This window comes from Gobio gobio (assembly GCF_949357685.1).
Source record: "Gobio gobio genome assembly, chromosome: 6".
Classification (NCBI taxonomy): Eukaryota; Metazoa; Chordata; class Actinopteri; order Cypriniformes; family Gobionidae; genus Gobio; species Gobio gobio.
The window spans coordinates 7,504,512-7,519,528 of record NC_137102.1 but is presented as its reverse complement, the minus strand read 5'-3'; the positions used below and the strand labels follow the sequence as shown (position 1 = coordinate 7,519,528).

General features: G+C 39.4%; 1 protein-coding gene across 1 annotated transcript in view; it reads left to right on the top strand.

Moving 5' to 3' along the window:
• Positions 1–10,318, top strand: part of colec12 (collectin sub-family member 12) — a 59,171-nt gene extending 48,853 nt beyond the window's left edge. The window contains exons 4-10 of the mRNA XM_079819873.1: positions 1,183–1,269; positions 2,675–3,718; positions 6,071–6,562; positions 8,840–8,982; positions 9,123–9,232; positions 9,404–9,546; positions 9,655–10,318. Of these exons, the coding sequence (XP_079675999.1) occupies positions 1,183–1,269; positions 2,675–3,718; positions 6,071–6,562; positions 8,840–8,982; positions 9,123–9,232; positions 9,404–9,546; positions 9,655–9,674 (2,039 nt within the window). The 3' untranslated portion in view covers positions 9,675–10,318. The remainder of the gene's footprint in view (positions 1–1,182; positions 1,270–2,674; positions 3,719–6,070; positions 6,563–8,839; positions 8,983–9,122; positions 9,233–9,403; positions 9,547–9,654) is intronic.
• Positions 10,319–15,017: the final 4,699 nt, after the last annotated feature.

Below are 15,017 nucleotides of genomic sequence, written 5' to 3'. Positions count from 1 at the left end.
CTCTGGAGATGCTCAGATAAAGACTCCTCAGGATCCATTCCAAATTCCAGAGGAAATGAAGTGTCATGTATTTCCTGCATGACTCTATGTGTGGAATTTATGTTGTATTTTTATGCATGTGCACTGGATAAGTTGAACATTTTGAATCATGTCCAGACGGGTCAAAACGATCAGCCTTTTGAAGGAAACCTCATAGATTAGTCTCAAGCAGCCTCCGCGTACACTACCAGACAAAAGTTTTTTTTATGTTTTTAAAGAAGTCTCTTTTGCTCACCAAGGCTGCATTTATGTTATTAAAAATACAAAAAATGCTGTAATATTGTGAAATATTATTCAAATGTAAAATAACTTTTTTCTATTTGAATATATTTTCAAATGTAATTTATTTCTGTGATGCAAAGCTGAATTTTGAGCATCACTACTCCAGTCTTTAGAGTCACATGATCCTTCAGATATCATTCTGATATGATGATTTACTGCTCAATAAACATTTATGTAAATTTATGAAACAAGTCGTGTACAATTTTTTTTCAGGAACAGCATTTATCTGAAATAGAAAGCTTTTGTAACATTGTACTACCGTTCAATAGTTTTGGGTCAGTAAGAATTATTATTAAAAAAAACAATAATTGTGTAATAATTGCGTGACTTAAAGAAATTAATACATTTATTCAGCAAGGATGCATTAAATTGATCAAGTGACTGTGTAGACATTTATAATGTTGCAAAAGCTTTATATTTCAGATAAATGCTGTTCTTTTGAACTTTCTATTCATTAAATAATCATGAAAATAATTGTACACAACTGTTTTCAACATTGAAAATAATAATAAATGTTTCTTGTGCAGCAAATCGGCATATTAGATCTGAAGGATGGTGTGACTCTATGTAATGATGCTGAAAATTCAGCTTTGAATCACCGAAATAAATGACATTTTAAAATATGTTCAAATAGAAAAAAGTGATTTTACATTTTAATAATATTTCACAATATTACAGCTTTTTTGTATTTTTAATAACATAAATGCAGCCTTGGTGAGCAGAAGAGACTTCTTTCAAAACCATTAAAAAATCTTCATGATTCCAAACATTTGTCTGGTAGTGTACTTCAGGATTTATAGTACACTTATAGTCCATATCACAGACGAGGTTTGACTGGCATCTGTAATGTGTGTCCCACAGTTGTCCAAAGGATGGATAATGTAACAGAAGGTATGGAGAAATATGGAGGGAAAATCATGGCTGTAGAGACAGACCTCAAGAAACTTGGTAAGTCCAGTAGACCTGAGATGTTGCCCAATAGATATATCATAACTGACTTAATTTTTCCGTCCTATCTATTAATTTAGTTTTTTTCAAAAATTTATTAAAAGTGCATTTTATACATTCAACGATTTGAATACACCTTTTTATAATGGGCGTGTTTTTAATTTCTGAATTTAAATGTATTTTGTTTAATATTATGTCAAAAACAATGATGGTGATACAACAGCATATGTCATAATATCATATCATAATGTAATATCATAATGAAGAAAAATACCTCATTATCATTAAGGATATTGTTGAAAATAAAACCTTAGGTAGTTTATTATAATCTTTTTTTTTTATTTTATTTTTTACAAATATATTTGATAAACTTTTCTCAGAAAAATCTAAGTCACATGGTGGGACCTTTTTATGACAAATAATAACTGAAAGTATAGGTTGTATTATATAATGTGGTGTGATTTCTATGAATTAATCATTTATAAAATTTGGAAAACCATTATCCTGAAAATATTTTAAAAGTATGAAATATAAATATATTAAAATATTTTGTTTTTCTGAAATTACTTTTTACTTGATGATTACAAGTCATTAAAATTAATTAAGCAGCCATTAAAAATTACATTAAATTAATCATTAAATATTATATTTATGGACACTCTGATATATCATTGAATCAGCTGCTCTGAATAATTTTTTTTACAGAGTGTCTATTTACACCAAGTGCAAATTGCGTGCCTTGTTGGCAAGTGCTATTCGCTCTAGCTCTGCCTAACAATGCCTGCTTGGGCCAAACGAGATTGAAAAAAGACGCCTATATTTCAATGTCTTAAGTGGTGCAGTCAGTAAAGCGTAAGGCTTAAAGATCTTGGTTTTAACGCGAGTGACCCGGGTTCGAATCCGCCTTTTGCAGAGCTCGCTCTTCTCTCTTTTCCCATCACATATCACATCGGAAAGGCATTTAATTTCAATAAAAATAAAGAAAATGTTCTAAAAGTGGAAATAAATTGCCTAACCAAATGTTTAATAATAATAAAAGCATTTATTGGGTAGGGTTAGGGGTCGGTGTAGGGAGGGCTTTTATTGTCCCATGAAGGCGGCATCCATTTAATAATTTTAATACATATAATCATTTACACTCTGTTATTATTGCATCCTGTTTATGTACAACAATACTGAGGTGCAAATAGTATGTATCTGTCAAAATAAAGTATAAATAGCATCTAATTACTATTTACACATATTGCAAAGAACTGCTACTTTTACATGGTGTAAATAGAATATATCACTATCTGCACTTAGAGTAAATATCATCTATCACTAAGAAAATATGTTATTTTCACTAGTTGCTATTTACACTTGGTGCTTTTTTTTATCTTAATGAACTTCTATATTTGATGTGCAGATGATCAAACGGGAGAGAAGTCGGAGAACGCCACCAGTGAACTCCTCTCTTTCAAGTCGGAAATTCAGACCTTGCAGAAGCAGCTCAGCGATGTTGCCGTGAAGGCTTCTAGCAACAGAGCTGTTCTCGATGAGCTACGGCTAGCCGGCGAGGACATGCAGAGCGGACACCTCTCACTGCGAGATTTGCTGGAGAGCAACGCCAACGTCATCAGCAAAGTGAACCGAACCTTAACCTCATACAGCAGCTTGATTGACAGACTAAAGACTGACACGGCGCGGCTCCAGACGGATCTTCAGGTGCAGGCCAACGAACAGGGACAAAACACTCACAGCATCAGCACTCTGAACTTCACCCAGACCCAGCAGAGGAGCCTCATCAGCACCCTCCATAGGTCAGTCGAGGACACCAGCCAGGCTGTCCAGAAGCTTAAGAACGACTATCAGAGCCTTCAGCAGGTGGCCAGGCAGACCAAAGCGGATGCCGACTGGCTGAGGGAGAAGGTGCAGAACCTTCAGGCCTTAGCTGCTAATAATTCTGCTCTGACTCGCTCTAACGGTGACTCTCTGGAGGACATGACCTCTCAGCTGAACACGCTTTCAGAGCAGGTACAGAACGCCTCGGTCATCACAGACGGCCATGACCAGAGCCTGCGTGAACTCATGGACCAGCAGCGGGACCACGACAATGCCACTTCCGTGAAGTTCGATGCACTGGAGGCACGTATTGACCGCAATGAGGGGGAAATGGATCGCATTACAGGGAATGTCAGCTTTGCCACGCAGCTGCTCGGAGCGATCAGCGTGGATCTGAATGGTCTGCGCACCTGCGCTGAGACGGTGACCCGGCACTCGGACCTGCTGCTGGGGCTGAACAACAGTGTGGCAGAAACCAAGGCGGAAAGCACAGAGCTCAAAACCCAGCAGGAGGAAATCGCTGCCAGACTCGACAAAGAAGTCAGCAGCCTCTCTATAGTCATGGAGGAAATGAAACTGGTCGACAGCAAACACTCGCAGATCATCACAAACTTCACTATCCTTCAGGGTAAGAGCTGAGGCTATAGGCCTGCATTGAAAGGGGCACTTCAGTGCTGGGAAGATGAATGTGTATTTAAACTGTGTCATTTATGTAGTAGTTATTTTTGAATTTGGTGCCTTCTAGACCGAGAAAAGACAGAAAATGAATTTTTGTCTCATGTGGATGAAAGACAACAACTCCCAGAATGCACTTGCTTCGCTGCCCTACGAGGCCACTCCCAAAGTCACGGCAACTGGTTATCACTTGCCCACCGCGGCACCGTCGTTTTGATATTCATAGTAATAAAATATTTTAGTTCAGTTAGAGAATAAACACTACAATTAAAAACTGAACGTGTCTTTTCAATAACGTGTGAGTGAGCCGAACGAAAGTCAGGTCACAGACGCAGCAGGAGTCAGATTTCATTCATCACGAGAGCGAAGAGCTGAGGTGAGCGCGGCCGTCATTCACGATGCATGTCCAGTCTGGAGCGTTTTCATATCATGCCTATGGAAGCGTAACTTTCATAGGAATTCATTGAAAAGTTGAAAGACTTTGCTCAGCACCGCTCCGTTATTAATGCCCGAGCCGAGCGGCCGTGCGCATTTACATTCTGTGAGAGAGATCCCTCCCCTGTGCGCGGGTTTTGGCCTCTAGCCAAAAATCCTCCGGTGATGCAAAATGACGATATATGCGTCATCTGAGGATTTTTTTCCAGAAATAAAATGCATAATTCTCTCGTCTCAGGGGGATATGAGGGGGGAAAGTACCATAATTCAAATATACTACCGGGTTACTACTGATACAAACCTTAATGCTAAATCACTGAGGTAACCCTTTAATCAAATGTAGACACTATTTAAATCAATTCTGTTTTGTTATACACAATTTAATAATTCCTTTTTCTATTGTATTATTGTTTTACAAAATATTACACCTGGGGTCGGCAACAGTTGCCTATGGAACATGGGATAATAACTGGCACATGACAACAGCTAAAGAGGTCAATGTTTTTCATTTCAAGTAAAATCCCTCGAACTCGCATACGGACGTACATTTTGAGGTAATCATTCCTCATAGTCACACGGCCTGTTTTCTTAAGTTAGGAGGAGCTACAAATACTATTAAACCGGGACGCTTCTGTGATTATCTCTAGTTTGCTGACCGCTGTATTACATTCTCAAATATGTTGTCATGTTGAAGAATTAAATAGCTGAAAACAGAACAAAAACAACAACAAAAAAACAGCACAACAATGATACAATTATCATTGACACAATGTTTCACTGCTTCATGAAGAGATTCGGAGCGTATCGAATCAGTGTCGAATCATGATTCGGATCGCGTGTCAAACCGCCAAACTGCTGAAATCACGTGTCTTTGGCTCTCCGAGCCGCTGATTCGATACACTGATTCATAACGCTCTGAGGCTTCAATAGTGTGATTAGATTACTGTACAAATGACTCTCTCCACAAAGTATTTATTTACTTATTAGTAATTACTAATTACTTTCTAAATCCTATATCAACCTTGACTAGTTAAGTGATTCAAGGATAAACATGAAACGGCTCTTTTAATTCATTCAAATAAATAATATAAAACTACATAAATTATTCTTATTAACTGACCAAACTATTACAAATGTGAAAAGGATACAAAAAAACATGCATTTTAAAGTTAGACTTTACATTTTTATGTTAATGCCACTATTTCTATTATATATAATTATTCTACAATTCATACACAATATTTAGTTTAATTACATCAGAGGTAACTAATTAAATTAAAGAAAAAAATTAAGAGTTATCCCTTAGGCTTATTTTAAGGGAATCCCTTACTAAATTACAGTAACTAATTACTTAGTAACTAGTTACACCCAACACTGCTTCTGACTTTAAGGATCTAGGATTTGATCTCGATACTAGTCTTAAATAGACAAGCAAATGAATGCTATTGTTACCGCCTGCTTTTATCACCTTTGTCAATTTGCCACATTGAAACCCTTTATAAGTATAAAAAGTTAATCATGCTTTTATTTAATCACGTCTTGATTGTTGTAATTTGTTTGTTTGTACGGTTGCCACTGTTTGTTTACAAAGCCCTCAACAATCTAGCCCCCCTCCCCAACTCACCTAACTTTAATTAATGGGACCTTGTTGTAAAATGTTACAGATATATATTTTATAATTATGGAATTTATAAAATTAGGATATTTGGAGCTATAATTCACAACCAAAATATGGCTTTGTGGTCATGTGGGGTGTCATCAGGCTGAATCTAGGAATCTGAATCTACCCTAATAACTCATTTTCACCACCAGCATTTTTTGGTCTTTTAGACAATCAAGTGGAAGTTCATTTCTTTGTCGTTAATTTCAGGTCCTCCTGGTCCAAGAGGTCCTCGGGGAGACAAAGGGTCCCAGGGACTGCCTGGCAAAATTGGCCAGAAAGGTGAAATTGGTGAAAAAGGAGGACCTGGTATTGCTGGGCCTAAAGGAGAAAGGGGTCCAACGGGGCCTCCTGGTGTGCCAGGGTTGAAAGGGCCACCTGGGTCAAGAGGAAGCCCTGGGTCAAAGGGTTCACGAGGATCAGGGGGCAGGGTGGGGCCTTCAGGAGAGAAGGGGGACCCCGGTATACCTGGTCTGCCCGGAAGAGATGGTCAGCCAGGTCTTCCTGGGCCACAAGGGCCCCAGGGACTCAGAGGGCCAGCTGGGCCTGCAGGACTAGAAGGAGCCCGTGGGCCCGTTGGCCCCATTGGCCCACCTGGACCTCCTGGATTACCAGGACTTCCTGCACAGGTAGTTTTGCCCCCGCTAGATCCACAAGGCTTTGTCAACCGCCAGGTAGCGCCACCCCCAACAAGTACACCAGGTACAAGCTTTTCTTATGTTCTCTTTCACGGTTTACATTCACTTAATCCAGGAAATGTATAGTTTATACAGAATAAATCATTTGGATTGTGTGTAAAGTGGATAGTTTTATATAAAATAAGGATCTCAAAATATTTGGCATTTGTACTCTGAGATGTATTTTGTTTCACTGGTATATAAGTTAAAGTGCCCCATTATGCTTTTTTGAATATTACCTTTCATGTAGTGTGTAATATAGCTTTTTATGAATGTAAACGGTTTGCAAAGTTTTAAAGATCAAAGTTACATCACAAATAAAGTTATTGTCTCCTAAAAGAAAGAATCGATTCTGAACTGCTGAAACGAGTCGTCAGGTGTGTCTCACTTCTTGTTACATACCTACATAACAATGTAACAAATTTGCATAATACCAGTCTATGGCCTTCATTGGCTGCTCTACATTGACCCGGCCGTAGCTGAGGCCTGGAAGAGTTTGGTTTGTATTGACGAAATAACGTGAAGACGCTGCAAATCTTTATTGTAACTTTGCATGCACTTCAAAATGATGGGTACTCGTGCTGGAATTGATACGATAAAACCTTTTACCAGGGTTTCCGCTGGGTCTTAAAAAGTCAAAAAAAAGTCTAGAATTTCAAAATGGTAAATGGACTGCATTTATATTGCGCTTTTAACAGACCAATGGCCATCCAAATAACTTTACACATTGCCTCACATTCACCCATTCAAACACCAACGGCAGAGTCAGCTATGCAAGGCGCCATCCAGCTCGTCGGAGCAGCTGGGGTTAGGTGTCTTGCTCATGGACACCTCGACACTTGGTCAGGTGGAACCGGGGATCGAACCACCAACCTTCCGGTTTGTTGACAACCTACATGAACCACTGAGCCACTGCCGCCCCAGTAGTCTAAAAATACTTAAATACACTGAAGTATTGAGTTCTAGATCTTAAATCATTTTAAATAGGTCTTAATTGTCTTACTTCCATGTAACGCTACATCTAATGCTCATTGAAATGCTCCCGCAGCGCTTAAGAATGTTTTTTTAATTGTGTGTGTTGTAGTTCTTTCTTTCGCTAGTCCAAATATAATTTGCTGTATTATGACAACAAATGAGACCAACATGCATCTTATATTGCAGCCAATCAGCTTTCGTGTTATTGCCACGAGTCTCTTTCGGATTGTACCACAGACACATAAAACAGATTTTATTCTTCAGCTCATAGTCCTCCAGCTTTTCGCATTTCCACGATTACGGAATACAACGAAAAACCAACAATGCATTTTTTGAGATCCTGCATAATTCGTAATTTCACCACGAAATAATGCCAAGATACCAAAATAAACAAGATTTATGCACTTTGTTTATTCTGTTGTCATGTGTGATTATCGTGAATCTAACATAATACATAATACAGTAAATGTGGTATCCTAATTAGGCACATTTCTGGAAATTACCACCACAAATTCAGTACAAAAAATATCCTGGTGGGATTGAGCTCTGGGGAAGTGCAAGTTTATCGATAAAAGTTTATCGATTTGTTCAATTTTAATAAATTAATTTACTTTGCAAGTAATTTTGTGACTGCATTTCCTTTATAGGTCTTAAATTTCATTCATAATGGTGTTAAAAATGTCTAAAAAAGACTTGGTGAAACCTGAAGAAACCTTGTTTTACAATCTATGGGTAAAACCAGCGCCATTGTGCATCAAGCGCTGAGGAAGCCTCTGGAGCTGAAATTCAGAGATAGGCGTTTCAATTCCAATCACAACAGACTGGGCCATCTGACCAATCAGAGCAGAGTAGGCTCTCAGAAAGGAGGGGTTTAGAGAGACTGGATCCTTGATCGAACTGTTTCAAACACTGTGAGATAGAGGTGATGTGCAATGTATATTATGAGAAAGTGTTATTTGACCTTGGATGCATGTAAACCTGTTGTAGGAGACCTTTAGGAAAATTAGGAACCTTTAAAATAGCATAATAGGGGCACTTTAAAAGTTGTCAAAATCCCACAAACCACAATTTGTGCATAAATGATGTCTTACTTTAAAGTATAAAAACCGTACAAAAACCTGAAAACCTAAAAAGATGCATTGCACATAGAGATTATAGCACATGCCAGTTTGCATCTCTATCCCGATTTCCATTTTTACAACATGAAGACTTTAGTTCAGGGCTTTATTCATCCCCTTGGGGCAATTACTTGATTGAGGCTTGATTTATACATAACCAGCACAAATGGAGATGTGACAACATGTCTTATGTATTTTTTTTATCAAAGGGTGCCCACCTCAGTGGAGGAGCTTCAGAGACAAATGTTACTACTTCTCAGTTCCAACAGAAACTCTGAACTTTAATGAAACGATGGAAAGATGCAGCAACAAGAGTTCATCTATGCTGATCATCAATGATGAAGATGAGCAGGTAAATCTTGGATGCTATTCTCTTGAATATGTAATATACGTCTTAAATAAACAGAATTATCTATATTACTCTTGAGTTTTAGACCTAATATCACTCTATAAATATGTGTGGCACAATGCACTCTTTATTATATATCACAGCTCTGGATAAAGAGGCAGATTTCTGGAAAAGGCTACTTTTGGCTGGGCCTCACAGACAGCATAGAGGAAACCATCTGGAGATGGGTGGATGGGAGCCTGCCCAACTTTACGTGAGTCAATAATAGCTGAATCTATGAAATAAAACACCCATGAACTCTATTGTTGTTACTCCAGTGTATATACAAGTGTATAACACACAATGTGAGGATCCACTGTAATATAGAGGGGAGATTGCAGTGATAGTATACATTCCTTTATTAGTCTCGTCTGATTTTTTTAAGGAAATGGAAACTTGGACAGCCTGATAACTGGAGCCACGGTCACGAGGCTGGGGAAGACTGTGCCGGTTTAATACACGAGGGCAATTGGAACGACTTTTTCTGCACAGAACGTATTGGTTTCATTTGCGAACGAACTAATGAATGTAAGTTCCAGAGCATCTATTTCTAGCTTCTTTTTATTGAAATGTGTTATCTGATTGGTGTGCTTGAGTTCATTTAATTCATTGAGGCATTTTCTCCCTTATTCGCAGCCAAAGTTCCAGTTTTATAGCATCTGTTATGAATGAACAGAGAGTATTGGATATGACAATCACAGAGACAGTTCAGAAGACTTCTGTCCCAGTATCCTCTCACAAAGCATGAACGACCGCTTTGCCCAGAGAGCCGCATACACATGTACGTGATGGACGCAAAAGTAAATGTCATTGACAATCACGAGCAAGTCAAGACTGCAGACTATTTTAAATACACTGATCACCAGTCATGTTAATGTTTAGATAAGTGAAAAGGCTGTAATGTATTGTAATCATGTGATTGTAAATACCTGTGTTACCTGTGTCATTAACAAAGCTGATGCCACATTACTCCAGTGCAATACAATGAAGCTTTGTAGCTGCTTTAATTCAAATAAAGCTTTGAACAGCCAACCATAAAGCTACAAATTGATATGTTGTGATGACTATAATCCAAAATTAGCTCACACCAGAGTTTTACTTCTTAAGTCTTGGACATCATTGATGTGATTTTGTGAATAAATCTTTAACGCTTTACATTTTTCAAATATTTGATTAAGCAGTAGCTATGTATAAAATAGTTGTGTATTTGAATACATGTACATGTATGTAATCATCATCAAAGACCATGTTTTTATCTGAAATAAAATATAGTTGGTATTTTTCAATAAGCTCTATGATGATATTTTTATTATCATTATTTATGTCTGAATGTGGAATGTCCCACTTGCATCAATGTCCACTGTTGTATTGCCTTGCCTGTGTGTGTGTGTGTGTGTGTGTGTGTGTGTGTGTGTGTGTGTGTGTGTGTGTGTGTGTGTGTGTGTGTGTGCGTGCGTGCGTGCGTGCGTGCGTGCGTGCGTGCGTGCGTGCGTGCGTGCGTGCGTGTTGGACAATGAAACTGAAACTGGTTTCATCCCTACAGTGGCGGCTGGTCAATAGAGGGCGCTGGGGCGCCGTCCCCATTAAAATTCTAGAAATATACATCTATACAAAAATTATATAAAAATGAAATAAAAATAAAATAGTTTACTCATACGATGTGCTGGCTGTTAGTAAGCATTTAATAAAAACTGTCTTTGATCGGTTAACTATTTTATATGTTCTTCAATATGTTTCATGCGGTTTCATGCACGAGGGACGCCGGACAAATGGACGTCTATCTGAGTCCAAAAATCTACGAGCAGCATGTGACCTGAAGATGGTCTCTAATTGGTTTCTTAAAGATCCTCCTCCGGACGCAGGTTGCTGCGTCCCTGGCGAATCAGATTGGAGACATGTTATTTTATCCAATCTGATTGGTTCTCGTCACCTGTCATTCAACTTTACGTTCTTGGCCACTAAAGCGAAAGTGCGACATCGTCACTCCGACTCCGCCAAAACCTTATTAGGATGATCACTTTCGTAGAGATGGCAGCAGTTAAACCAAATTCTTTCACAAGGCGTCCGCTGGAAGAAAAAAAAGATAAAGGATCCCAGACCAACGCGATTTACAAATCCAGCACAGGCCAGTGACAGAGGATGAAGCTACACTCTGAGCTTCACGCAATTGTTATGAGAAACGTAGGTGGCTGGCTGGATGTGTTGTTAGCAATGCCCTTTATTGCTTTCCTTGTCTTTTATTTCAAAGTGTCGGTACTGAAGTTTTGAGGACAACAACGGGGGTAAGAGACCTCAAATATCTGACTGAACAATGCAAACGTCATGATGACACTACTGAGATGACTGACTTTAATCAGAGAGTCATTGAGAAATGTGCTGGCCAGAAAAAAAGGAGAGCAAAATGTATGTTCAAGTAGTCAACATGCTAGTCTGTTGTTGCTGTTTTCTTTTGTTTTTCCTTTCCTCATTAACTGATATGTGGGAAATGAATGTGTAAAAAGATGTTTTCTCTTTAATGCTTGAATTTAGTCAACATGCATCTTGATACTATACCCCCACCCCCGTCGGGGGAAAAAAAGCCCCCCCAAAAATAATTATCACCAGCTGCCACTGCATCCCTATATAACATTATGACCTAATATTGTGTTGGTCCTCCCTTTTGCTGCCTAAACAGCCCTGATCCATCGAGGCATGGACTCCACTAGACCCCTGAAGGTGTGCTGTGGTATCTGGCACCAAGTCCTGTAAGTTGCTAGATGAGGCCTCCATGGATCAGACTTGTTTGTTCAGCACATCCCACAGATACTCGATTGGATTGAGGGAATTTGGAGGCCAACTCATCCCCTCAAACTCATTGTTGTGCTCCTCAAACCATTCCTGAACCATTTTTGCTTTGTGGCAGGAGCATTATCTGCTGAAAGAGCCACAGCCACCAGGGAATACTGTTTTCATGAAAGGATGTACATGGTCTGGAACAATGCTTAGGTAGGTGGTGCAAAGTAACATCAACATGGATGGCAGGACCCAAGGTTTCCCAGCAGAACATTGCCCAAAGCATTGCCTCCACCGGCTTGCCTTCTTCCCATAGTGCATCCTGGTTCCATGTGTTCCTCAGATAAGCGACGCACATACACCCGGCCATCCACGTGATGTAAAACAAAATGTGATTCACCTTCTTCCATTGCTCCGTGGTCCAGTTTTGATGCTCATATGCCCACTGTTGGCGCTTTCAGTGGTGGACAGGGGTCAGCATGGGCATCCTGACTGATCTGCTGCTATGCAGCCCCATACGCAACAAACTGAGATGCTCTGTGTATTCTGACACCTTTCTATCAGAACCAGCATTAACTTCTTGAGCAATTTGAGCTCCAGTAGCTCGTCTGTTTGATCGGACCACACGGGCCAGCCTTCGCTCCACACGTGCATCAATGAGCCTTGGCCGCCCATGACCCTGTTGCCGGTTCACCACTGTTCTTTCCATGGAGCACTTTTGATAGAGACTGACCACTGCAGACCGGGAACACCCCACAAGAGCTGCAGTTTTGGAGATGCTCTGATCCCGTCATCTAGCCATCATAATTAAGCCTTTGTCAAACTCACTCAAATCCTTCAGCTTGTCCATTTTTCCTGCTTCCAACACATAAACTTTGAGGACAAAATATTCATTTGCTGCCTAATATATCCCACCCACTAACAGGAGCCATGATGAAGAGATAATCAGCGTTATTCACTTCACCTGTCAGTGGTCATTATGATATGCTTGGCTAATTGTTGGTGCACATCTCGCTGGCTCATCTGTGATCAGGACAGCAAGTCTTTGTGGTGTATCGAGAGCTATGGTATCAAGGGTAATTTCGCCATACCACAACCTAGGATGAACCACATCCAACAGGAGTGACTGTCGATGTGAGAGGATGCTGTATGAAAGGGGTGTCCAGGTACTAACCCAGATTGTATCCAAAAAACATAAAACCAAAGCTTCCCAACTCACTGCAGAAATAAATGCGCAGCTCGACTTTCCTGTTTCCAACAGAACTGTTTGTTGGCAGCTACACAGAGTCAATATGGTCGGGGTGTTGGTCACTCGTGCCAATGCTAAATGTTTTAATGGTGCCAAAAGTGCAAATCTTGGGCTGTGGACAATATGGAACATGTATTGTTCTCTGATGAGTCCACCTTCCCTGTCTTTCCCATATGTGTTGGAGAAGCCCCAAAGAGTCTTGTGAACAGCCCCAAATGGCATTCCCTATTATGCTAGATGGGCATCACTGCTAAGGACTTCCGAACCATTCAGGAAAACATATGTGTTCCTAATGGTTCAAACAATTTAGGCCTACCCTGAAGGGGGTGCCATGAATCAGCATGATAATGCACCAATATACATTGCAAGTTTGGTGACAGAATGGTTTGATAAACATGAAAGTGTAATTGAACATCTCCCATTGCCTGCACAGTCACCAGATCTAAATATGTTTGAGCCCCTTTGGGGTATTTTGGAAGAACAAGTCAGGAAACATTTTCCTCCACCAGCATCACATAGTGACCTGGGACTGTTCTGGAAGAGGAATGGCTCCAAATCCCTCAGGTCACTGTGAAGGATCTTTCATTCCCGAGACAATTGATTCTGTATTGGCCGCAAAAGGAGACCCTACACCAGGGGTTTTCAAACCGGGGTCCGGGGACCCCCAGGGGTCCTCCAGAAGGTTCTATGGGGTCCCCAGAAAATTTCAAAGAATAAAAAGTAAAAGCAAAACTGGATAAAGTCTACCGAACATTCTAACGGTTTAATTTCTAAATGTTTCTCTCCATTCCTGCCATATACATACTTTCCAGAATTGTAAATGTTTGTTTTGTATCTTTCTAGTGGAGTTTTTCCCATTTAGTCCCATTTATCTCGTATCTCATTGGGGTTGTAAGGCGGTATTCTTAACCCAGTGCGTTAGCTGCTTGCATACATTTATTGTGAAAGTTGCGTATTCAAATAATTTTTAATTGGAAATGTTCTTCAGGTTTATACATCCAACATTAAGTATAGCCAATTTAAGTTTGGAAACAATATGTCGGACGTATAATGTCACGCTTACTGTTTATCTAACGGTTTAAATGTTTTTTCATACATAAAAATAAATAGATGGATTTTAGGAAGGGGTTCCCTCATTAAGGTTTATCATATTTGGGGGTCCGTGGCATCGTAAAGTTTGAAAACCCCTGCCCTACACCATATACTAATAAATTATTGTGGTCTAAAACGTGGTGTTTCAGTTTAGTTGACTATTAATTATATAATTGCTATAAAAAAAAAGGGATAGTGGATAGAATATACAGTTTGTACAGTATCAGATGGATTTTAGGAAGGGAGTCCCTCATTAAGGTTTATCATATTTGGGGGTCCGTGGCATCATAAAGTTTGAAAACCCCTGCCCTACATCATATACTAATAAATTATTGTGGTCTAAAACCTGGTGTTTCAGTTTCGTTGACTATTAATTATATAATTGCTAAAAAAAAAAAGGGATAGTGGATAGAATAGGTTTGTACAGTATCAGGATATGGATCTGGATATGCCCAGCTGTTTGTCTGTTTTTTATTTTAACCACAGACTGTGTGATATGTGCACACACTCCAGCGAGACCTCTATTACCCAGAATGCACTGCTGCAGGTCTGCGAGTAAGTGACTGAGGAGTAGATCCCATCAGCAACACTGACTGTAGTTTCTATTTTATTATGTTTATTCATGTTTACGTCCACAAAACACAAGCATAAGAGACTTCTTTCTAAAACATATTATAAATGTCCTATAATGATAAAACTTACTATTTATGGAGTCCCCATGTCTAAAGGTATTTTACTTCTTTGCCTAAAAGCTATAGCAAACATGATATTGTAAAGTATAAACTATCCTCTTTAAATCCAACATACAAAATCACTGCTAGAGACAACATGTCATTGCCATTTTTACCCCTTTATTACTGAGATATAGCACTTGTGACGGTCTTCC